This window comes from Somniosus microcephalus, chromosome 1, assembly GCF_052327205.1.
Source record: "Somniosus microcephalus isolate GS21.2 chromosome 1, FLI_Smic_1.0, whole genome shotgun sequence".
Lineage (NCBI taxonomy): Eukaryota > Metazoa > Chordata > Chondrichthyes > Squaliformes > Somniosidae > Somniosus > Somniosus microcephalus.
In genome coordinates, this window is record NC_140987.1 from 168268963 (window position 1) to 168295030 (window position 26068).

General features: G+C 42.6%; 1 protein-coding gene across 11 annotated transcripts in view; it reads right to left on the reverse strand.

The window, feature by feature from the left end:
* apc (APC regulator of WNT signaling pathway) overlaps positions 1-26068 on the reverse strand; it is a 395143-nt gene that overhangs the window by 59629 nt on the left and 309446 nt on the right. For 10 of the 11 annotated variants that reach the window (XM_085987196.1, XM_085987189.1, XM_085987193.1 and 7 more), the window contains 4 exons: positions 14691-14799; positions 7663-7776; positions 7112-7195; positions 4518-4625 (listed from right to left, as the gene is read on the reverse strand). In XM_085987196.1, coding sequence (XP_085843322.1) covers positions 4518-4625; positions 7112-7195; positions 7663-7776; positions 14691-14799 — 415 coding nt within the window. Of the gene's footprint in view, positions 1-4517; positions 4626-5830; positions 5955-7111; positions 7196-7662; positions 7777-14690; positions 14800-26068 lie in introns of those variants that run through there. The other variant, XM_085987219.1, reaches the window with a different exon arrangement.

Sequence of the window (26068 nt, forward strand, 5' to 3'; positions counted from 1 at the left end):
CGTGCTGTAACTGTTATAAATCTCATCATCATAAAGAAACTACTCATGAAATAACACTGGACGGCCAGCTGGTGGCGCCGTCCAAGGAGTATAAATACTCGGGCGTGGGCCCAGCTTGCCCAGGGACATTTTGTAAGACAGGAACTAGTGAAGTACAATTAGACCTCCATGTTCTGAAACAAGTTTATTAAAGCCTTGCTTTATACTCGAACCAAGTGCGTAGTGAGTTTTATTACGTCAATTTAATCAACTTGATATCGACTCCACGCTCTGAGTGATTTCGGGAACAGCCAGCTACGACTTCAACTGCAGAGGGGAACTCCGGCTATCAAACAGGATGAAGCCAGTTCTGCGCCTGTGGGGACCCGCACCCGGAGTCACGATCTCCCCAGCCTCCCTTGGGTTGATCAGGGCAACACGGGCCCTGTCAATCCACCGGTATGGATCAAGCAGCCCAGGGACCAAGACATGGTCCGGGGAGACGTGCCTTCTAGCCATAAACAAAGATCTAAAAGGCTGCAGCTATTCGTGGTCCGCCTAATTCGTTAAGAGGAAGTCATCGGTCTTCCAAATCTTTTAGGCAGGAAGAATGTTACAAATCTCATCATCATAAAGAAACTACTCATGAAATAACACTGGACGGCCAGCTGGTGGCGCCATCCAAGGAGTATAAATACTCGGGCGTGGGCCCAGCTTGTCCAGGGACATTTTGTAAGACAGGAACTAGTGAAGTACAACTAGACCTCCATGTTCTGAAACAAGTTTATTAAAGCCTTGCTTTATACTCAAAACCAAGTGCGTAGTGAGTTTTATTACGTTAGTAACCATTCTATGATTTCTATTATTTCACTCTCGAGCTCCAAACTGCTTAGCCATTGGCCCTTCATTTATCAAGATATTTCTGCAGCTGTTGATCTGCGCAACCACACCTTCTCCCTTGTCCGTGGCAAAACCATTACTATCTGCCATCCTGGTTGTTCCCCCTAGTACAGCCCCCATCTTCTCTCCTTCAAGTCCATGGGGTACAAACTTAAGCATACTTGGTGCACAACTGGCTTAGCCAGCCAACGTAAGATCTAGCTTGACCACATCAAGTTCTACCGGACCTTGCTCTCCGCTGCCAAACAGCTAATTTCCTGCAAAGTAAAGATACCACCAAGCTCCTTTTATCTACTACCAACCACCTCCTTAAACCCATCTTCCCTGTCCACTCCACCCTCACCTCTAACATGGGTGAGGAGCAATGTTCCCGTTAAGCTGCGCAGCCATGTAGTGGTCTGGAGTTCCCACGCAGGCTGCTCACCGGCTTTTAAATGGAAAAGCCGTGCATGCGCGGAAATTTGAATGGGCTGCGCAGCCCATTAAAGTGGCCACGCACCCAAAAAAAATTAGAGGGAACATTGGTGAGGAGGTCATACTTTGGCACTGAAATAAAGACCATCCTTTCAACTGCTTCTTCTGTGTTCCTCCCTTCCTCAGTCCACCAAGTCAAACTTCCCTCCAGTCCCATCCCCATCCGAGACTTGAAACCTCCCCGCCTTTCCCCATCTCGAGCTTATTTTACCTTCTAGACTTACCTCCTGTGCCCTCGACTACATTCCCACTAAACTCCTGATGACCCAATTTCCATTCCTGGCTCCCACTTTATCTGATTTTCTAAAGGGTTTCCCTCTACTCTAAAAACCTTTGATAGAATTCTAAATGAGGTTACTTGGTTTTAGAAACTATTTACTTTTGAATCTGGCTTAGAAAGTTTTTAAGTGAAATTTTATTCCGAGGAGCAGAATCATCAAGTAGACTTTAGTTATATATAATTTTGAAAGAATTTTGGTAGTACTGTACTTAAACAGAAAGGTGCAATGTGCTAGAACACAGATCCATGGAGGCTCAAGACTACATAGCGCAGAAAATAACCTACTTATGAAACCAACAATGGAAGCTTTCTTTAAGGTTGTTTGGTTGCTGCTAATAATAAACCATCAAAGACCTTATCAATTCGAGTGAGACGCTGCAGAATGGATTATCTACACTGTTCAACAACAACAACTTGTACTTATATATCGCCTTTAATGTAGAAAAACATCGCAAGGCGCTTCACATGAGTATTATAAGACAAAAAATTTAACAGCGAGCCACATAAGGAGAAATTAGGGCAGGTGACCAAAAGCTTGGTCAAAGCGGTAGGTTTTAAGGAGCATCTTAAAGGAAGAAAGAGAGGTAGCAAGGCAGAGGTTTAGGCAGGGAATTCCAGAGCTTAGGGCCTAGGCAACAGAAAGCAAAACCACCAAAGGTTGAGAGATTATAATCAGGGATGCTCAAGAGGGCAGAATTAGAGGAGCACAGATATCTCTGGGGGGGGAGGGGGGTTGTGGGGCTGAAGGGGATTACAGAGATAGGGAGGGGCGATGCCATGGAGGGATTTGAAAACAAGGATGAGAATTTTGAAATCGAGGCGTTGCTTAACCGGGAGCCAAGCGAGCATAGGGGTGATGGGTGAATGGGACTTGGTGCGAGTTAGGACACGGGCAGCTCAATTTTGGATCACCTCAAGTTTACGTAGGATAGAATGTGGGAGGCCAACCAGGAGTGCGTTGGAATACATAGGATATACAGCATAGAAAAAGTCCATTTGGCCCAACCAGTCCATGCCAGCGTTTATGCTCCACACGAGCCTCCTCCTGTCTTTCCTCATCTAAATCTATCAACATAACCCTCTATTCCCTTTTCCCTCATCTGCTTGTCTAACCTCCCCTTAAATGTATCTATACTATTCGCTTCAACCACTCCCTGTGGTAGCGAGTTCCACATTCTCACCAACTCTGGGTAAAGAAGTTTCTTCTGAATTCCCTATTAGATTTCTTGGTGACTATCTTATATTGATAGCCTCTAGTTATGCTCTTCCCCACAAGTGGAAACATTCTCTCTGTATCTACTCTATCAAAACCTTCCATAATTTTAAAGACCTCTATTTGGTCACCCCTCAGCTTTCTGTTTTCAAGAGAAGAGACCCAGCCTGTTCATCCTTTCCCGATATGTATATGCTCGCATTTCTGGTATCATCCTTGTAAATCTTCTCTGTACCCTCTCCAGCGCCTCTATATCCAGTACTCTAAGTGCAGTCTAACCAAGGTTCGATACAGGTAACATAGAATGTGGGAGGCCAGCCAGGAGTGCGTTGGAATACATAGGATTACATAGGATATACAGCACAGAAAAAGGCCATTTGGCCCAACCAGTCCATGCCGGCGTTTATGCTCCACATAACTTCCCTACTTTTCAATTCTAGCCCTCTAGAAATAAACCCTAGTGCTTGGTTTACTTTTTTTATGGCCTTACTAACCTGTGTCACAACTTTCAGTGATTTGTGTATTTCTACTCCGAGATCCCTTTGTTCCTCGACCCCACGTAGACTCGCATAATAATGACTAGACTCCAAGTAATAAGTGACCTCCCTATTCTTCCTAGTTAAGTCTAGAGGTAACAAAGGCATGGATGAGAGATTCAGCAGCAGATGAACTGGGGCAGGGGCGGAGACGGGCGATGTTACGGAGGTGGAAATAGTCGGTCTTAATTATGCTGCGGATATGTGGTTGGAAGCTCATTTTAGGGTCAAATATGACACCGAGGTTGCGAACAGTGTGGTTCAGCCTTAGACAGATGTTAGGGAGAGGGATGGAGTCAGTGGCTCGGGAACAGAGTTCAGCAGGGAAACAAACATGCACTCATCATTTTGATTAGACTGTTCACTTTAGATAAAGCAAGTCACTTGCAGAACAGGACATATGAATAATGACAGAGCTTTCAACTAGGTTATAGAAGATCCAGTTTACAAAGCAGTTTTCTTCTTCATTTATATTATTTCTCAGTTGGGACTATAAAGCTAAATTAACATGATATAATGCACTTATTTCACATTTTGACATGATTTCACTTCATTTCATAATGCAAAAGGATTTTTGTTTTGCATTTCCTTTTTATTTTTACAAGGTTAAATGGTTCTTGGACTAATGCCTTATGAACATTATTCAGCAGGAGGAGAAAATGGTATTTCAACTGTTCATAACAGGTGCTTAAGAGTAAAGAGTGTTTAAGGGCAGTTAATCTAAACACTAGACAAAACAGTATATACTACATTTTTCATCAAGCCATCACCCTTAATCCTTAGCATTATTTCTGCATCATAACTAATCATATAGAATTAGAACTGTATTGCTATCAGTGTTTTTAATACTGAATATTCTAAAATATGATAAGCAAATGTAATTTTTCTCTGAAATTCTACGTAACAATATTATGGAAAATGTATTTACTTGAACGAACAACCTCTAACGTGTAGAGGATTAAGCCAAATCATCAAGGCCATTTTGTGTAATATACATGAGAAAGAGAGAGAGAAAAGAGAGTGTGTATACATGTACACACATCCTGTTAAAAGAAATGCACCAAACCATATCTGTTTTGCTACAATGCATCAATGATCTATCCCTTAATTTGTACAAAATTGAAAATCTCCTCACCTGCCCACTCCCTGTTGTACCCATGCTGGCTTCTGTTGCTTCCTGACAATCATTCGGTCCTTCTGCATCATGTGACACTGTTTGTTCATGTTTAGTTTGCGATGACGTCTGTTTAAAGAATAGCCTTGGCATTAAATTTAGAACATAGAAGAGAAATATAAGGAATTTTTAAGCCTTCTATGCCTCGATGCTGCATCTCGGCAATGGAAGTGTGCTTGCTGCTGTACTCATTAAGCTCTGGCCATAGTGATCAGCAGCAAGTACCATCCCCCTCAGTGACATGACATGATGAAAGTGCAGCATGTCCACTGAGATCTAGCAGTGTATCACAATACAGACACAAAGGATATGCTCAGAACGCTACAGTCCTTTTCTGACTGTGCTGCTAAAATTACAGGAAGGAAAAAATCCTCTGGGGGTGGATGAGATTGCACGAAGCAGCTCTAAGAGCATTTGGTCACATGACAAACATCCTGAAAATCTATGGTTAATTAGCTCCTACTCATTGAATAGCTCACATAGTAAAATAAAAAAAAATAGCCTCAGGGTAGACAGAAGCATTCTTCCTATTTAGTGTGCCCATTTTAGACAGAGTGCCATTAAAAATATATGTTCTTAAAAGTATTCTTTGGGAGCAGTTGTCCATCAAGAGCACCACTTATGCCTAAGGTTTAAAAAAAGCTACAAATTAAAATGAAAAACTTGTTCAATATCACAATTAAAAGCATGAACTACTTACTGTGTCAGCCATGGCTTAGTGGTAGCACTCTCGCCTGAATCATAAGGTCGTGGGTTCAAGTCCCACTCCAGAGACTTGAGCACATAATCTAGGTTGACACTAATCTAGGCTGCAGTACTGAGGGACTGCTCCACTGCCGGAGATGCCCTTAATTGGATGTGATATTAAACTGAGGCCCGACCGCCCTCTCAGAAGGACCTCAAAGAATATAACAGTGACTACATTCAAAAATGTACTTCATTGGCTGTAAAGCGCTTTGGAACATCTGAGGATCCTGGAAGGCGCTATATAAATGCAAGTCTTTCTTACTTTTTGGAGCTGAAATAAATCTGAACATTTAATAGATTGGCTACTAAGTCCATAAACCTATTCAGGTAATTGATGCTAGCATACTATGAAACTCCAGTGGTTTCTTGTGATTTTACAGCTGCACTAGGCAGGACAAAAATGCAACATTCTGAATATATCAGACTCACTATATTTCTATATAAACAACAAACACATACGATACAAAGGAAAAATGGAAAACAGTCTATTATAGTTGGCAGAAAAAAATGCTGTCCTGGCAAATTACGTTTAAAAGTGTGCTATGATCTGCCATCTCCACAGATGATCACATTATTTTATCCATGCAGTGCTGTGAATCACCAAATTAATTCCAGTGTGCCCATTTTCGAAAGAAGCCAGATGATGAAACTGTGTTTGACAAAAAATAAAAATTAAGTTTTAAATTACTGAGATGCATTATTTCATACAGATGGCCAATGTGAATAGTTCTGAACATCCATCTCTAACAAAACCCAATGTTTAAAGAGGGAACTCAACTGTGTCCTTCAAATTTTTCTCCACCTTTCCTCTCCTGAAGGCTCGGACTCCTGCTGAGCTGCATTTCCACAAGTACCTGCAGCTCAAAGGGCCATTCTTCATGTATAACCTTAGATTGTGAATCTTGGCAGACTATTTGATTATGGGAGCCTTAAAGATCAGTCCAACCCTGTCTCACCCAACATTCGTACGTGGGCACTTTTTAGGAGGGGTCACCAGATAGTAAACTGAAGCCCGACCATTTTCTGCTCCTTGCCCCAATGGTACCACCCCGATTGAATCAGCTTATACAGTGCAAAACATTGTTTTCCCTTCCCTCAGATCACTCCTTGTGTGAAGAAGTTCCTGACATCAGTCCTAAATTTGCCTTTCCAAGCTTGACCCCAAGTTCCACCTTCATGGTTTAGTTTTACAGACTTAACTAACTTTGAGATGTCTGAGTAAAAAGTATTCTGTGCATTGCAGAACCAACAGTTAACTTTCTTTTTCAGATATACTAGACAATCACAATGTTGTCAGCTTGTTAGCTGTCATTTTATTATTGAGGTGGGAAACCAAAATGCATTTGACAAAGTTCTGTATGAAATGCTACAAGTTAAGCGTGAGGTGGTGGGGATTCAGAGTAAATCCTGGTAGTGGATAAGAACTGTTAAGAGTTACATAATGCAGCTGTCATCCCGTATTTGTGCAGTATCTCCCAAAGACAAAAGTTAATTGTGTTTCTTCTGGAATACACAAAATATTTTATTTCCCTCAAACATCTGTTGGTACACCAATTATATCTTTTTCTGAAACTAAGTAGACAGTTTGATGAAAAAAAAACCATACTGAAGCCTTGTAGTTCCATGCGGATGCCCCAGCTGACAACAGGTAACTATACAAACCAAGGTTTCAACATGGGACTTATACTGATTAGATTATTCATGGAATGAAACCTACCTTGCTCCAAGTCTAGATATTCAAAAGCCAGCAATGCAGTTAGAATCAATTTATAATTTCAAAGCTAAATAATAATAAAAGACATACTGACCTCCATTTCAGTTGCTTGGGACTGTAAGTGTTGTCGCAAACGAAGCATATCCTTCTCTATTTGCTGAATCCGTACTACTCTCATCTGCATTAGGATGAACTAAAGTTAGAAAAGGGAACTTTCTCACCTACCCTGTTAAAGCTGCACTACGGCAATATTTACATTTTTTGCATATTTATGTTCTTGATTGGATGCAAAGCTTTACTATGTTTAAATAACTGTCCTTTTACTCTTTAGAAAAGAGGGAAAAGGTGCAACAGAGTTAGACTTTGAAATCTATAACTATTTTACCATCACAAAACATATTTTGAACTTTATACAACCAATACCAACTCCCTTTTCTTTCCAAAGGGGTTGAAAATTTATCTTCAGATTCTAATTTAAAATAATACAGGAAATAAATAAAAAGATTTTGTTCAATTCCTTCATGATGAGAAATTCACAGATCCATTATTTTTGAGAACTGTTATTTTTTTTGTTATTTTCATATTTTAATTATTCTATATTTAGGCTTCACAATATTTGTTTAAATTGCACAATTTTGATGCTACCTGAGCTCGCTTCTCCATATCCTGACACGTTCCCAGTTGTTCTTCCATTGCAGATCGAATTTGCCGTGCTTCATACTCTAACTGTCTTCTAGTCATATCTGTCTGCAGGGAAAACTGTCCAAAGGTGGCCAATCAATATAATTACAGTTTCCATAATACAAGGAGATGATAGACCCGAAACACTTTGGTCCCACAAACGTTATAGATTCCCAATAGATATAAAAAACATTTGATTGCATTTAAATAAAAATCTTTTGAAGGGAAAAGGGTAATTTAATGATTTTTAACCTTTGGTGCACAATTGGCTCATCTAAAAAAAATGAAAGTTCAAACATTAACAACTTGAATTTTTCATGCAAGACATTTAAATAATAGAATGCCAATACTTCAATCAAGAAAGCTTTTGGATATACTATTGGATATATAGGATCATACATTTTCACAGAAAAAGCTCATCATGGCACCATTTAAAGACTATAAAAAAAATCATTAGACCCAAAAGAAATATTCTCCTTTCCTGTACCAATTAATTTGTGAATAATACCACAACTTACTATGTCGGTGCTCATGAATAATTCATCTTCCACTCTTCTGGTTCAGGATTTTCTGCCCCATCATCTCCACTAATGGAGGTTGACTATTTTGCTTTTTCCCTCCCTTTCCTCAAAAGTCTGCTAAAAACCCAACTTTTTGATCTTGATTTTGGTCTCCCCCTGAATTTCTTGGGTTTCCAGTTAGTTGTCTACCTCTCGACCTTGTTGAACATTCTGAAACAATCCTTCACATGTGGAGCACTATATAAATGCAAGGTGTTGTTGAGGGAATGTTAACCTTAAATAAAAGAGTAGTTATAACACAATAAATAATCTTTACAGAAATTAACTTCTATGCTTATTCATTTTACATTGGTGTGTAAAACTTGATTGTGGAATTATATAGAAATAAAAAAACTCGCATTTATATAGCACTTATGTTCTCAGGATGTCCCGAAGTGCTTTACAGCCAGTGGATCATTTTTGAAATGTAGTCACTGTTACATAGGCAAACACAGCAGCCAATTTTCATACAGTAACGATGCAGAAAAAGCAAATAAATGAATGATCTGTTTTTTGGTGTATTTGTTGAGAAAAGAATGTTAGACAGGAAACGGGGAAAACTCCCCGCTCTTCTTCAAATAGTGCCAAGGGCTCTTCGATGTCATCTGAACAGGCAAACAGGGTCTTAAATTAATGGCCCCGAATTTACGATCAGCTGTGAAGCAACAGCACTCGTCGCTGGACTCTAAGAAAGCTGCCCACAAATCTTTGTGGTGTGAATTTCAGCTCTCCCGACGTTAATTTCATGCAGGCATCAAGTCTCGGGGTTCTCCAGCATCCAGCAACAGTGATGTCATCAAGCTGGCTAAGCAGCCAATCACATTGAAGAATTCTCAGACAGCAAACAAGGAAGTAAAATGCACTGATTTTCCTTCACTTAATTAATTATTTAGAGAGCGAAATAAAGATTCGGACATACACATGGGATTAAGGTAGAAGCTGAAATATCAAACAAACTTTTTCAAAAAATGAAAAAAGATTAAAAAGTGTTAAAAATCATGGAATTTTAAAAATTTGACGTTCCACAAATATAAAATTAGTTTTTCAGGGCCAGAACGGTTGTTCAGCAGTAATTATGAATTAGTATGCCATTAAAAACCCAGTTACACCTCATTCAACAAGGCTTAACTTCTTCAGGGTTTTTTAAGAGCAAAACTACAGGGTAAAAGCTTAAGTTCTCATCAGTTCAGTGATTTCTCAAAGATTGCTGCTCCAGGAATTTCAACAGCGCACCCTATGGAGAAGCATAGAAGCACTGACAGCAACTTCTGGATTTCTGCGTTTATCTACGCATACGCCAGCTCCAGATGTTGCTGTCAGTTTCAGAGGACGGCGAACGCTGACAGTTTTGCTGCCATTAGCACCGCAAAATCCGGGCCAATGTCTCATCCAAAAATCAACACCTCAGTAGCACTCCCATTGAAGTGTCAGCCTAGATTATGTACTGAAGTCGGTAACAGGGCTTGAAGTGAAATTTTTTGACTCAGAGGCACTGTGCCAAGCTGGCACTTGGTGTAATTAATAAATTGCTACTTATGGATAACTTTGATGTATTTCAGTGCTTTATAAGCTTTCATAATTTTAAGATGAAATTTGTACAATTTATGACATTACGGGCTGGATTTTCATTGAGGAGGCGGGACAACAACTTTCGGGGTCGTAGTCCCGTCTCCCTCGAGTTGTAGCCAACCCACGCGATTTTGACTTGATTGACCTTGTTGAGCCCGCCCAGCGCCTCCTTTGAAACTGGCATGGAGGCGGGTTGGGGGCGGGATGGGTTTGTATCCCCCGATTTCGGGATTTTAACCCCCCACACGCCTCCAAGGCCCAATGAAAATCCTTCCCTACATGTATACAATTTCTTTGTGTAATTGTCTGACCTTCATCTGACATCAGGTTTATTACACATTTATCTCTTATGCATGGAAGTTGATCTGAACAAGGTAGGAGGAGATTCTGCCTCAACATCCCAGACTGGATTTAAATTCAGATCATAGTAGCAGTTCAAAAACCCTTTACAAGATCGAACACATTAATACTTTACATTGACACTAACTTGCACTAAATAAAAGGTAAAAGGAAATCACCCAATAGCCCACAAATTACCAGATTTATTGAATTCAATTTCATAATTTGCCATGGTGAAATTAGAACTCGCAACCTCTGAGCTGAGTCCAGGATCACAACCACTACACTACCGTATCTCTATTTCACCATCTTGTGGTACTCATAAACCTGAGGGCCACAGTCAGGTTTGCACCTAATGCAAGACTTACTTGGTTGTTCATCACCAGTTCTGGTTTGATCATCTAAAACAATACCCTGGCCCTCCCCCACATATAAATCCTTCTACTACTACAGGTTCACTATGGAGGGCAGACAATGCCAGGCTCCTCTTGATGGAAAAATTACTTCGCCAATTTCCATTCTTTGTGCTCCCCATCGTGACTGCCAATACCAACTGTGAGGAGCTGAAATAATTCTTCCTATCAAAATTAAGACCCTAGGCTCAGTTGCCTCAGCTGCATCTTTCCCATCCCTGACCACCATCCCCCACCCCACAGCCCATATCACTCTACAGCTTCTATCCTCTGTTCCACCCATACAAAGTTAATCTCCTCCATTAGACCCACCTCCTGTGCACTTGACTGCTCTTGCCACCCCCTTGAATGCGTCATCGGCACTCAGCTATATGCCCATCTCTCTCATCACTCCCTCTTTGAATTCCTTCAATAGTTTCTGCCTCCCTACAACACTGAAATATCATGGTCCAAGTCCAGTAATATCCTTTGTAGCTATAACTGTGGTGTGCTATCACTCCTCATTCTTGTCTTGGTGTTTGACCCAGTCAACCACTCCATTCTCTTCCTAGCTCCTGTGTGGTCCACCTCCATGGCACTGCCCTAGTTTGGTTCTACTCCTACTCATCCTAACAAAATTAGAAGATCTGTAATGACTCTTTGCCTCCCCTTGCTCAGTCATTAGGTGTCTCCAAGGCTACATTCCTGGTCCCCTTTTCTTTGTCCACATAATTCATAGGCATGAGGTCAGCTTTCACTTGTATGTTGACGAAATCTAGCTCTACCTTCTTATAACAACCTCAGTTCCTCAACCTCCACTGTACAGTTCAACTGCTTGTCTAGCATTTAAGTCCTGGATGACAAAGAACATGCTTCAACTCAACATGGGTAGAACTGAAGCCAATCTATTTTGCTCCCGACAAAAAAATTGACACATTAGCCTGACTTCATTCCTCTCCTACATAGAAACATAGAAGATAGGAGCAGGAGTAGGCCATTCGGCCCCTCGAGCCTGTTCCGCCATTCAATGAGATAATGGCCGATCATCCAAATTCAGTACCCTGTCCCTGCTTTCTCCTCATATCCCTTTAGCCTTCAGAAATATATCCAATTCCTTCTTGAATATATTTAATGAATTGGCCTCTACTGCCTTCTGTGGTAGAGAATTCCACAGGTTCACCACTCTCTGGGTGAAGAAATTCCTCCTCATCTCTGTCCTAAATGGCTTACCCCTTATCCTTAGACTGTGACCCCTGGTTCTGGACTCCCCGACCATCGGGAACATCCTTCCTGCATCTAGTCTGTCCAGTCCCGTCAGAATTTTATAAGTTTCAATGAGATCCTCTCTCATTCTTCTAAACTCCAATGAGTATAAGCCCAATTGACCCAATCTCTCCTCATACGTCATTCCTGCCATCCCAGGTTATCAGCCTGGTGAATCTTCGCTGCACTCCCCCCATGGCAAGAACATCCTTCCTCAGATAAGGCGAGCAAAACTGCACACAATACTCAAGATGTGGTCTCACCAAGGCCCTGTACAACTGCAAGACATCCTTGTTCCTGTACTCAAACCCTCTCGCTATGAAGGCCAACATACCATTTGTCTTCTTAACCACCTGCTGCATCTGCATGCTTACCTTCAGCGACTGGTGCACAAGGACACCCAGGTCTCGTTGCACTTCCCCTTCTCCCAATCTATTGCCATTCAGATAATAATCTGCCTTCCTGTTTTTGACACCAAAGTGGATAACCTCGCATTTATCCACATTATACTGCATCTGCCATGCTTCTGCCCAATCACCCAACCTGTCCAAATCATACTGGAGTTTCTCGGCATCCTCCTCACAGCACACACGCCCACCCAGCTTTGTGTCGTCTGCAAACTTGGAGATATTACATTTAGTTCCCTCGTCTAGATCATTAATATAGATTGTGATAGCTGGGGTCCAAGGACCGATCCCTGCGGTACCCCACTAGTCACTGCCTGCCACTCGGAAAAAGACCCGTTTATTCCAACTCTTTGCTTTCTGTCTGCCAACCAGTTCTCTATCCAAGTCAATACCTTGCCCCCAATCCCATGTGCCTTAACTTTACACGCTAATCTCTTATGCAGGACCTTATCGAAAGCGTTTTGAAAGTCCAAATACACCACATCCACTGATTCTCCCTTATCTATTTTACCAGTTACATCCTCAAAAAATTCCAGTAGATTAGTCAAGCACGATTTACCTTTTGTAAATCCATGTTGACTTTGTCTGATCCTGTCACTGTTTTCCAAGTGCTCTGCTATTACATCTTTTATAATGGACTCTAGCATTTTCCCCACTACCGATGTCAGGCTTACCGGTCTGTAATTCCCCGTTTTCTCTCTACCACCTTTTCTGAATAGTGGGGTAACATTAGCTACCCTCCAATCCATGGGTACTGTTACAGATTCTATCGAATGTTGGAAGATAATCAGCAATGCATCTACTATTTCTAGGGCCACTTCCTTAAGTACCCTAGGATGTAGATTATCAGGCTCTGGGGATTTATCGGTCTTCAATCCCGTCAATTTCCCTAACACCATTTCCCTACAAATACTGATTTCTTTCAGTTCCCCCCTTTCATCAGACCCTATATTCCCCGAGATCTCTGGGAGGTTATTTGTGTCCTCCTTTGTGAAGACAGAACCAAAATATGTATTTAATTGGTCTGCCATTTCTTTGTTCCCCATTATAAATTCTCCTGATTCTGACTGCAAGGGACCTACGCTTGACTTCACCAATCTTTTTCTCTTCACATATCTATAAAAGCTTTTACAGTCAGTTTTTATGTTCCCTGCAAGCTTACTCTCATACTCTATTTTCCCCTTCTTAATTAATCCCTTTGTCCTCCTTTGTTGAATCCTAAACTGCCCCCAATCCTCAGGTTTACTGCTTTTTCTGGCCAATTTATAGGTCCTCTCCTTGGATCTTATGCTATCCCTAATTTCCCTCGTTAGCCACGGTTGAGTCATCTTTTTTGTTTTATTTTTATGCCAAACTGGGATGAACAAATTCTGTAGTTCATCCATGCGGTCTTTGAATGTTTGCCATTGCCTATCCACCGTCAACCTTTTGAGTGACATTCCCCAATCAATCCTACCCAACTCGCGCCTCATACCATAGCAGTTTCCTTTATTTAAATTCAGGACCCTAATCTCTGAGTCAACTACTTCACTCTCCATCTTAATGAAGAGTTCTCTCATATTATGATAGAATATTATGGTTGCTTGTTCACAGTGAGACCTGTTCGACCCTAAGCTGAGCCTCAAACCCTGCATCCTAGCCATCACCATGACCCCTATTTTCACCTATGCAACATAGTCCACATCTATGCTTACGTCTGCAGCACTACTGTTGAAACTCTTGCCATAGCTTTTATTGCCTCTAGACTTTAGTAGTCCAATAATCTCTTTCTGGCTGGCCTCCCGAGTTCCTCCCTTAATAAATTGATACTTATCTAAATTCCATTGCCCACACAACGTCCCATTCCCTGACTACCTCTGTCCTCAGAGACATTAATCAGCTCACTATTCCCCAATGCATTGATTTCAAATTGTTTGCCCTCATCTGTAAGTCCCGACATGGCCTCATCCTTCCCCATCTTCGTAATTTACTCTTAGGTTTTGCACACGTCCTTTGATATTCTGCCTCCACCCTCCCTTACAGGCTTCTCACCTTCCATGTCATCTTCAGCAACAAACCTTTCAGCGATCTCAGTCGGCACACTCAGGATTCTCTCTCTAAAGTCTTGCTGTGTCTTCCGTTCAACAGCCTTCTCAAAATCTATCTCTGATAAAGCCTTCATGCACCACTCCTATCTTTTCTCCCATCACTGCTTGGTATCTGGTAATTTTTATCTCTGGAGATGTTTCATTAGATTAAAGGTGCTAGAAATGTACATTTTTCATGTTGTAATGCCCTTGGTCACAATGTAACAAAGCTAAAAGGTTCTAGATAATAATGTTATACCATTGTAATGAAATGAAAAATTACAGATTAGAGTTTATTTAGCTAATAATTTAGGAATATTTACAAAATTGCATGTTCCTATCTATATAATAAATTACCTAATGGAAAAAAATGAGCAGAAATTCAGCTTAACTTACATTTTCTGTGAGAGGGAGATTATCAATCCTCTTCGTGAGATTTTGAAGCTGTGCATAGTACCAATCCTTTTCCTTCTCTTCCTTTTCAATCTCAGCAAGTAATAAAGACCTTGCAAACAAAGAGAAACTGCATAGTTATAATGCACTTAACTTACTTTTGGAACAGTTAAACAAGTCATGCAATTCTCTATTTTCTCTCGTTAATCTACCATGGCATTTCTTATGTTAATGTAAACTTCATGCTGTTTTGTAAAAACAACAGCTCTATGTCATGTAATGCACAATGTATTATTCTTATGCTAAGGTGAAACTACACCCAATAAAGACACAGAGTCTCTGGTCAATCAGAGTTTAATAATGGACGGGGTGCCACAGCAGGACCAAAAACCACTGCCAGCACCTGCTCTGCCCTCTCACGATCGCCTCCCTCCACTGCCATCCCCCCGACCCGAGAAATTCCCGAGGGTTGTTGCAGCGGCCCAAATTGATGTCTACTTTGCTGGCAAACTGTCTGGGAATGCACAGCATGCACCTGCAGCTCAGTGGTCTAATTTTGATCAAGCCTGGGGCCAAACTGTTTCAGCGCAGGGATCGTTCCCGGTTTTCAGTTCACGCCAGCAGGCTGGTGCTATCCAATTTCTCTCTCGTGGGGTCTGGTTCCACAGGTATGCTGATGACACTCAGTTCCACCACCTGTCCCAACCTCTCCAATACCGTGTCCCTAAACCTCGCCGCCTCTTTACCTCTCTCTCCTCCTTAAAACCTATCTCTTTCCTGTCCTAATACCTCCTTACGTGGCTTGGTGTCAAACTTTGTTTGATAACGCTCCTGCAAAGTGCCTTAGGATGTTGTACTACGATAAAGGTTCTATATAAATGCAAGTTGTTGTGTTGTTTCACTACTTGTCCGGCATCCAGTCCTGGATGAAACGCAATTTCTTCCAGTTACCTCTTTGACCCAAGCTTTTAGTCATCACTACTAATATCTCTTTGGCTCAGCGTCAATTTTTGTCTGGTTACGCTTTTCTGAAGGATCCAGGGAGGTTTTTGTGTGTTAAAGGTACTATATAAATGCAAGTTTTTGCTGTTGAATGACATCCTTTGTGACTGTGGTGTCTTATCCCTACTTATCCTCCTCAAACACTTTGCAGTGTTCACTATGGTTCCTCCAATGTCCAGCAAAATGGGACTGGTCTTACATGGTTCTATTTCTAAATGATCCAAATGCAGTGAGTACATCATCAACTATAGCTTCTCTTCCCTCCCCACACCGTCACCTGCAGTGTTCCCCAAGGGTCCATCTTCTACCCACTCTTTCTCATCTATGCACTGCAATTATATACGGCCCTGGTGAGACCCACACCTGGAGCATTGTGTACAGTCTTGGTCTTCTTACCTAAGGAAGGATATACTTGCCACAGAGGGAGTGCAACGAAGGTTCACCAGACTAGTTCCTGGAATGGGGGGATTGTCCTATGAGGACAGATTGAGTAGACTAGGCCTATATTCTCTAGAGTTTAGAAGAATGAGAGGTGATCTCATTAAAACATACAAAATTCTTACAGGGCTTGACAGGGTAGATGCAGGGAGGATGTTTCCACTGGCTGGGGAGTCTAGTACCAGGGGTCATAAGAACATAAGAAATAGGAGCAGGAGTAGGCCTTTCAGCCCTTCGAGCCTGCTCCGCCATTCAATGAGATCGTGGCTGATCTTCTGCCTCAACTCCATTCACCGGCTCTATCGCCATATCCCTTTGATGCCCTTACTAGTCAGGAATTTATCGACTTCTGTTTTGAATATACTCAATGACTGAGCCTCCACAGCCCTCTGGGGTAGAGAATTCCAAAGATTCACCACCTGCTGTGTGAAGAAATTTCTTCTCATCTCAGTCCTGAATGGCCTACCCTTTACCCTGAGGCTGTGGTCCCTGGTTCTAGACTCCCCAGCCAAGGGAAACATTCTCCCAGCATCCACCCTATCAAGCCCTGTAATAATTTTGTATGCTTCAATGAGATCCCCTCTCATTCTTCTGAATTCAAGAGAATACAGGTCTAGTTTACTCAATCTCTTCTCATACGACAGTCCCGCCTTCCCAGGAACCAATCTCGTGAACCTTCGTTGCACTCCCTCTATGGCAAGTATATCCTTCCTTAGATAAGGAGACCAAAATTGCACACAGTACTCCAGGTGTGGTCTCACCAAGGCCCTATATAATTGGAGTAAGACTTCTTTACTCCTGTACTCAAGTCCTCTTGTAATGAAGGCCAGCATACCATTTGCCTTCCTAATGGCTTGCTACTCCTGCACATTCACTTTCAGTGACTCATGTACAAGAACACCCAGGTTCCTCTGAGCATCTGCATTCCCCAATCTTTCACCATTTAGGAAATATTCTGCCTTTCTGTTTTTTCTACCAAAGTGGATAACTTCACATTTATCCACATTATATTCCATCTGCCATGTTCTCGCCCACTCAGAGCCTGTCGAGATCCCCTTGAAGCCTCTTTACATCCTCTTCACAACTGATACTGCCACCTTGCTTTGGATCATTACCAAATTTGGAAATGTTACATTTAGTCCCCTCATCCAAATCATTGATATAGATTGCGAATAGCTGGGGCCCAAGCACCGATCCTTGCGGTACCCCACTAGTCACAGCCTGCCATCCTGAAAAAGACAGTCTGAGAATAAGGGGTCGGCCATTTTAAACGGAGATGAGGAGAAATTTCTTTACTCAGAGGGTGGTGAATCTTTGGAATTCTCTACCCCAGAGGGCTGTGGAGGCTCAGTCGTTGAGTATATTCAAGACAGAGATCGATAGATTTTTGAATATTAAGGGAATCAAGGAATATGGAGATAGTTCAGGAAAGTGGAGATGAGGTACAAGATCAGCCATGATCTTATTGAATGGCAGAGCAGGCTTGAAGGGCCAAATGGCCTACTCCTATTTCTTATGTTCTTATGTCCCTCAGTGACAGCATCTGCAGGCATAGGGTCAGCATTGCAACGAACTTGGGCTCCCTAGGTGGAGAAAAATGTCTATAGATCTCAAAAAAAAGGTCTAATTTTAACCATAGTGATGAATTTAAGTTCCAGCCTCGCACTCAACAAGGGTGGGACTGAATTGAATACTTTTATGTAAATCAAAAAGCAGCTGCACATATAGCTACTTACTGCGAAAAGCTAATGAAAAATATTCTGTCAATATAGTTGGTTGAATGGTATTGAAGACTTGTGATCTAGAAATAGTTATACCTCTAGCCAAGCTGTTCCATTACAGCTACAACACTGGCATCTCGCCCACAATGTGAAAAATTGCCCAGGTATGTCCTGTCGACAAAAAGTACGCCAATCCAACCTAGCCAATTACCACCCTACTCTTAATCATCTGCAAAGTGATGACAGGAGTCAACAATAGTGCTATCAAGCGAATAATTACTCACCAATAATCTGCTCACCATGCTAAGTAAACTGCACATACTCAGACTGCACAATCCAAATTCAGCTTAAATAGTCACTGCACTAAAGCATCAAATCCAAGATCAGGCCTTTGGAAGAGACTGAGCCCTTGAAGTAAAAACTCCAATAAAGGCATTGAAAACTCAAAAGAAAATTCAAATGTAATCATGTTATTGTGAAGTATGTATTGTTTTATTTAATCTCTGATTTTGTACATTAGAAATTTCAGTTATTGACGCAAAATGGTAAATAAAACTATTTCAAATAGCATTCTGGGCAACTTGTGGGAACCTGATGACCAGAATTCATAGAGTGATGAGTTTACATAGGCAACATCTATTATAAATGTGAACACAGGAATTTATAATAAGAAAAAATTGACACAAAAAGTGTGACAACAGGAAGTCATGTTGTGCAGAAAAGTAGTGCACACAGAAGTAAAATTTTTAATAAGATATTGTAGATATGGTGTTGCTGCCAGTGAATCAGAGGAATCGCTGCTTTATAATAAAAGGGGATATTTATGATATTGTATAATTTCCTTTTTACCTACAACTGGCCACGTAAGCAAACTGAGATGTGAATATCATTGACTCAGTCGGCGATTCTGAACAGCAACATTTTAGTTTGGCAAGCACATGATGGAGTTAAAAACGTTATTTGTTAGATGATTATATATTATGTTAGATGATTATATAATATATAAAGATAGAAGACTAAATTGTTCTAGTACTTTGTGTTTCAAAAGATAAATAAATTGCAAGTGTCTTACTGTTGCTTCAGTGCTAGCAGTCCGAGATGCCCTATGGAATTGGAGATATTAGAATCCAACATAATGCTCATTATGGCTCCAATATCTCCAATGTATACTGGCAAACGATAAGCTAACATGTTTTAACATGACCCAATTGTATGGCCTGATTGGGTAGGGTGTGTGGAACAAACTTCCAGATGGAGGCAAAAATCCTGGAATCATTTGAGAAACAATGGATGCTACAATGGGGGGAGGGGCAGGGGTGGGATGCTGTTAGGATTTCTCTGGAAGGATGGGCTTGAGAGGGAGGGTACGGACCTCTTACCACTCACCCTTGGGGAGGGATTGGTGGTGAGGACGCGGCGAGGGGGTAGTGGGCGAGTGGATAAAGGTCTAAGGGTGAAGAGAGGTGACAAGGAGCTAGAGGGAAGGGAGCATACAAAATGTGAGGGGATTCTGCAAATATGGAGAACAGATTGGAGCGAGTTGTGGTGGTAATGGGAAGGGATTTTGGAAATGCAAATAAATGACGTGGGAGCAACAGGAACTTGGTGAGGACATGGGAAGGGAGCTACTCTTCGATCTTCCTACTCTCTTGCCGCTGTCCCAGGCTTGACTACCTCGAGATAAGCCCACAGCTTCCCTCTGTGCCTCTCTTGGTATCCTACAAAGGGCCCATCGAGGCACTTGTCGCTGCTGCCTTACGAGCAGCAACCTCAACTGTCCCATCCTACTCTCTCACTGACTTTCCTGCCCAGCACGCCCACTGGGTGCAAATCTTGCCAATCTCCTTCCCATTCAACTCATCCCCCCAGCGTTGACCCTGTGGACGCTGGCAGTGGGGCAGCCATCACCGACCCTCTCCGCATCTCCCTCCAGAATGTCCATTCAGTTGCGAACAAGGCCCTTGCCATCCATGAGCTTATCATGGGTGACTGCATCGATATCATGGCCCTGACGGAAACTTGGTTGAGGGGTGATGACACCTTACCTTTAAATGAAGCCTCCCCACCTGGCTATACCTTCCACCACTTGCCCGGCTCAGACCGCTGTGGCTCTCATCACCAAATCACACCTTGGTCTGTCCCCCTATTCCTCCGGTACTTTCTCCTCCTTTGAGTATCTCACCTTATTCCACCCCTCTCACCTCTCATTTAAAATTCTTGTTCTCTACCGCCCACCCAAGTACCATAAAAATGTTATTACTGAGATATCTTCCCTGTTCTCCTCCCTCAGCCTCTGCACCGAACTTCTCATCCTCGGTGATTTCAACATCCATCTCAATTCATCATGCTCTCTCTCTCTCCTCTGAGTTCACTAGCCTCCTATCCTCCCTTAAACTCTCCCTCCATGTAAACTCCCCAACCGATATTCACAGTCACCCCCTCGACCTTGCCATCTCTCGTGGCCTCGCTACTCCCATCGTGTCAATTGCAGATAAGGTCATCTCTGACCATTTCCTCGTATAGTTCTCCACCCACATCCCCCTTCCACCCACCCCCCACCAACCCTACTTCCTTCTGTGTCCGCTCCTGGAAAAAACTCTCTCCCATCTCTCTTATAACTGCACTTATGAAATCCCAACTGTCCAGCCTCTGGCCCTCCATTCACCATGACACTTCTGCAGCTACCAATCTGCTCAACCACACCCCCACCACTATCTTTGATGCCCTAGTCCCTACTAAAACAATTACACCCTCTCTCACCCTGGCCATTCCCCCCGATATGGCTCTCGTCTTCGCTCCCTTAAGTCCAAGGGACGCAGACTTGAACAGATATGGCGGACAACTGGTTTAGCCATTCATCGCCAGATCTGGCTGGACCACATAAAGCACTATCGGGCCCTGCTCTCGTCTGCCAAAATTGCTCACTATTCCAGAATCATTCTGGAATGCAAAGATAAACCCTGGCTTCTATTCTCTACTGTTAACCGTCTTCTTAAACCCCTCTCCCCTGTCTCCTGCATCCTCACCTCCGATAACAAATGTGAGGAGCTCATGGACTTCTTTGTCTCTAAGATTGAGACCATCCGTTCAGCTGCCTCGGCCACTTCCCTTCCTTCCCCTAGCCCACTGGGCCAAACCTCCTCTAAGGTTCCCCCAGCCCTAGCCTCCCATCTTTCTCCAGTTTCTCTCCAATCTCCCCATATGACCTCTCTGTGCTAATCTTGTCTATGAGACCCACCTCCTGCTCCCTCGACCCTATTTTTTAGTGCGGAAGCAAGTCATCCTCGGTTCCGAGGGACTGCCTAAGATGATTCATTCCCACCAAACTGCTGACCACCCAACTTCCTTTTCTGGCTCCCATGTTAGCAGATATTGGTAACAGTTCTCTCTCCTCAGGTACTGACCCCCTCTCCCTCAAATCTGCCATCATCACCTCTCCTCAAAAAACCAAACCTTGATCCCTCCATCCTTACAAACTACCGCCCCATCTCCAACCTCCCTTTACTCTCCAAAGTTCTTGAACGTGTTGTTGCCTCCCAAATCCGTGCCCATCTTTCCCGCAATTCCATGTTTGAATCCCTCCAATCAGGTTTCTGCCCTTGCCACAGTACCAAAGCGGCTCTCATCAAAGTCACAAATGACATCCTTTATGGCTGTGACAAAGGTAAACTATCCCTCCTCATCCTTCTTTACTTGTCTGCAGCTTTTGACACGGTTGACCACTCCATCCTTCTCCAACGCCTCTCCACCGTCGTCCAGCTGTGTGGGACTGCACTCGCCTGGTTCCATTCTTATCTATCTAATTGTAACCAGAGAATCACCTGCAACGGCTTCTCTTCCCGCTCCTGCATCGTTACCTCTGGTGTCCGCCAAGGATCTATCCTTGGCCCCCTCCTATTTCTCATCTACATGTTGCCCCTTGGCGACATCATCTGAAAACACAGTGTCAGTTTCCACATGTACGCTGATAACACCCAGTTCTACCTCACTACCACTTCTCTCAACCCCTCCAAGGTGTCTAAATTGTCAGACTGCTTGTCAAACATCCAGTTCTGGATGAGCAAAAATTTTCTCCAATTAAATATTGGCAAAACCAAAGCCATTGTTTTCGGTCCCCGCCACAGACTCCGTTCCCTAGCCACTGACTCCATCCCTCTCCCTAACTACTGTCTGAGGCTGAACCACACTGTTCGCAACCTTGGTGTCATAGTTGACCCTGAAATGAGCTTCCGGCCACATATCCGCAGCATAACAAAGACCGCCTACTTCCACCTCCGAAACATCGCCCATCTCTGCCCTTGCCTCAGCTCAGCCGCTGCTGAAACCCTCATCCATGCCCTTGTTACCTCTAGCCATGACTGTTCCAACGCACTCCTGGCTGGTCTCCCACATTCCACCCATACAAAACTCGACTGCCCGTGTCCTAACTCCCACCAAATCCTGCTCGCCCATCACCCCTGCGCTCGCTGACCGACACTGTCTCCCGGTTAAGCAGCGTCTTGATTTCAAAATTCTCATCCTTGTTTTCAAATCCCTCCATGGCCTCGCCCCTTCCTATCTCTGCAATCTCCTTCAGCCCCACAACGCCCCCCCCCCCCCCGCCCGAGATATCTGCGCTCCTCTAATTCTGCCCTCGAGGATCCGAGATTATAATCGCTCAACCTTAGGTGGCCGTGCCTTCTGTTGCCTCGGTCCCAAACTCTGGAATTCCCTGCCTAAACCTGTCCGCTTCGCTATCTCTCTTTCCTCCTTTAAGACGCTCCTTAAAACCTACCTCTTTGACCAAGCTTTTAGTCACCTGCCCTAATTTATCCTTATGTGGATCAGTGTTAAATTTTGTGTCTTAAAATACTCCTGTGCAGCGCCTTGGGACGTTTTACTACATTAAAGGCGCTATATAAATCAAGTTGTTGTTGTTGTTGTTGTTAAGACGAAAGAAACCAAGAGAGAGAAATAGAAGAGCAGTCGGCAAAAGAGAAGGGAGAAAGAGAAGTGGTGTGGCGGAGAAAATGAGCCAGTTGCAGACTGCATCTGGAGTGAGCGTTTCAGGGAAATTGCAGCCCTTAGTAGCTCCCTTCTCATCGCCACCACCAATCATTTGTGCTTCCCCCCACTCCTAAGCTATCACCTCCCCTACCCCTTTATCTGCCCACTATCCATTCCCTATCCAACCACTCACTCTCTCTGCTATGCTTAACTTTTCCCCTTTGAACTACTCAGCCTTGTTTCCTCGCCTCCCCTTTGCTCCACTGCCATTCATCTTAACTCTCAATCCATGAACTCACCCCAAGGCAAGAGGCGCCTTCACGCTCAACCAGTTTCTCCTCTTACTTCCACCTCCTAACATTCGTTCCTATCGGTTTCCCTCAAAGAGGCTTTTATTTGCTGTTAAAATTCAATTTCCAACTCTGCATGGCAACAGAGCTGTATTTGGAACAAAAGTTGCTGTAGCCTTTGGCCACATGTGTGAACTACAGAGAAAAGATAAAAGTACACGAGATAGAAGAGCTACAAGTATTAAATCATCCAAAGGAACCGTCAGTGATTTATCATCATGAGAATGTCTTCTAGTAACTGCATGATCAGTGGTACAAATTTAGAAGATGTAATATGGCATGTACTTTCCTCATCAAAGGAGCTACTTTCAGAAGCAAAAACCTTACTGGTCTTTGTGTCACATAGAAAAACATCAAAGTAGCTTTAAATTCATTAGAGCTAATCACTCCCTTGATTGAAGCCGCTGGTGAAGTCATGCCACAAGCAGTTTGGAATAAACAGCATAATTTGGATCAAATTCTATATTGAACCCAATTGTTTAAATTTGTAAGTCTTCTGTTGTAACCACACCCCTATCCTACAGCACTGGAAAGAAACAGTCTACACAGTTGTTGACAATGTCAATCTTTAAAGCAGCTGACAGGATGTACATCTCTCCAAGTTATTCTCCCCCACGATGTAAGGCAATTTGCCAGGAAGTCTGAGGATAATTCCAGCTGCTGCCGTGAGGTATATAGAGCACAGGTTAAAACTGGTTTTCACTAGGACACAGTAATGCTTATATCCATTTAGTATTCCAAAAGTAAGCTTCTAGGATGCTGGAACATGAGACACAGGTATGGATGTGCATTGTCCTCTGGGTTTAGTCTTGTAATTTTCTATAGCACTGAATTCCTCAGCTTTTTGTTGTAGGGTAGCACTGAGCAGAAGTCAGGCATCTCTACATGGGGTGGGGAAAAGCAAAAGAAGGGAGGTATAGCTCTGGATATATTTTCCACATTGCAGATGCTCGGACAGTGGATTGCCTATCCTCCTGGCTGCAGTTCATGAGCAGTCTGGGAAGATAGGGGAAAAGGCAATGCAGTGGAGGTTATGAAATGGAGTAAATGAAAAAGAGAGAGATCGAGCGCGATAGTGCGCATAGTGAGAGTGACAGCATGAGTGACCTAATTCGCACAAGACCAGTACAAACATAAGAGAAAAAGAACAGTAAAATGACAAGGAAATGCAGAGAATAAAGATAGATTTGTAAGATACCAAATTATACCAAGAACCACAGAAGTTACAGTACTGAGACAGGCCATTTGGCCCATTGTGTCTGTGTTGGGTCTATGCTAGAGCAATCCAAAACTAATCCCACTTCTCTCTCTCTCCCCAAAGCCCTGTATCATCCTCTGCTTCAAATGTTTATTCAATTTTCCCTTAAAAGGTGTAATGGGCCCTGCCCCAACCACTTCCTGTGGAAAAGCATTCCATGCTCCAACAACCCTCAGTGTAAAGAAATTTCTCCTAATCTCTCCGAACTCTTCGTGACCCTTTTAAATTAATGACCCTGCATCAATGGCTCCTTAACCAGAGGAAATATTCTTTCCCTTTTCACTATCAAAACTCTTCATTATTTTAAAAACCTGTGTTACATGTCATCTTAGCCTTCTCTGCTCCAGTGGAAATAGTCTTAGTATCTCAAGATGTATGTTAGCAAGTACATCTTACTTAGAGAACGTGCTCTCGGCCACTAAATACTACTAATGAAAGAGCGCAGTCTATGTTGAAGCTGTCTGCTGACAAGCCTTTGCAGTATATGACCACGTCTCAGCAGTTTATAGAGGAGGCCATCACTGGTATTGATGACCTCTCAAGTCAACAACCTGTAGACAATGAATGTGGCAATGTTAAGCACAAGGATGAAAAAAAGAATCAGAGGAGAATTTGCAGAAAAAATTGAAGAGTGAAAGCTGTCAAAGTATTAAGCTCAGTATTACTTCAGGTAGGACTGTCACTGCTCCCTCAATGGCTCAGTATTTGCACCATATGATGTGATATTGAATCATACAGATCAAGAAGATTACAGGTTCAAACCCTAGTTTATCCTGAATTAAATAATCTCAAGTGGTCTTGAGATTAGGGGGAGCTATAACTAGCAAGTGTTATTGCAGTGGTGGAGGAAGCGATCAATCAGCATCCTGCTACAAAACTCAAATTTGAAACAGGATCTCGTTCAACTGCAATATCCCCCTTTCCTCCTAACCCATGGTCAAAAAGTCCTGTCGATGCACCTAATTTCAATTCAAACAAGAATACACACTTGAATGAGCTATCAGAGGCAGCCCACCTTTAGAAGAAAATGATCGAAGATTAGGAGAGGCCAGATAACGTGCTGCTACCATAAACCAAACAGAAGCTGATCCTTCAAACCAGCGGGAAAAATGGCACTGCAGAAGCTAAGCAACAGTGCGTGAAAACAATCATTCAGAATCCGTGGCACAGTGGTATAGCAGAGTGCTCTTTTAATTTTCAGGCCACAGTTTAAATCCAGTCTTGATGAGTAATCAAGAGCAAATCTCTCTGACCAGAAGTTTAAATTAAGTGAATTGAGACGACCTCAATCCAGTTCCCAGTGGAGAAACGGCAAAACTGGCAACTCAATTTACAAAATAAAAGTAGGTTATCCCAATGGTTCAGCGGGCTTTGGAAGTAATTGAGCCATATTGACAAAAACTTGCATTTAGCGCCTTTAAATTAGTAAAATGTCCCAAGGCAGTTCATATATAGTGTTCTTCATGTAAAAGAATGTTTATACGGTGAAGGGGTGAAATGAAATGATTCTGGGCAGGTAGAGGGAAATGAAACCAAAGGCACAGTCAAAGCAATAGATTTTTTACAAGGCTTTATAAAGCAGAGAGAAAAAGGTGTGACTTTGGAAGGGTATTCCAGAGGGCCAGA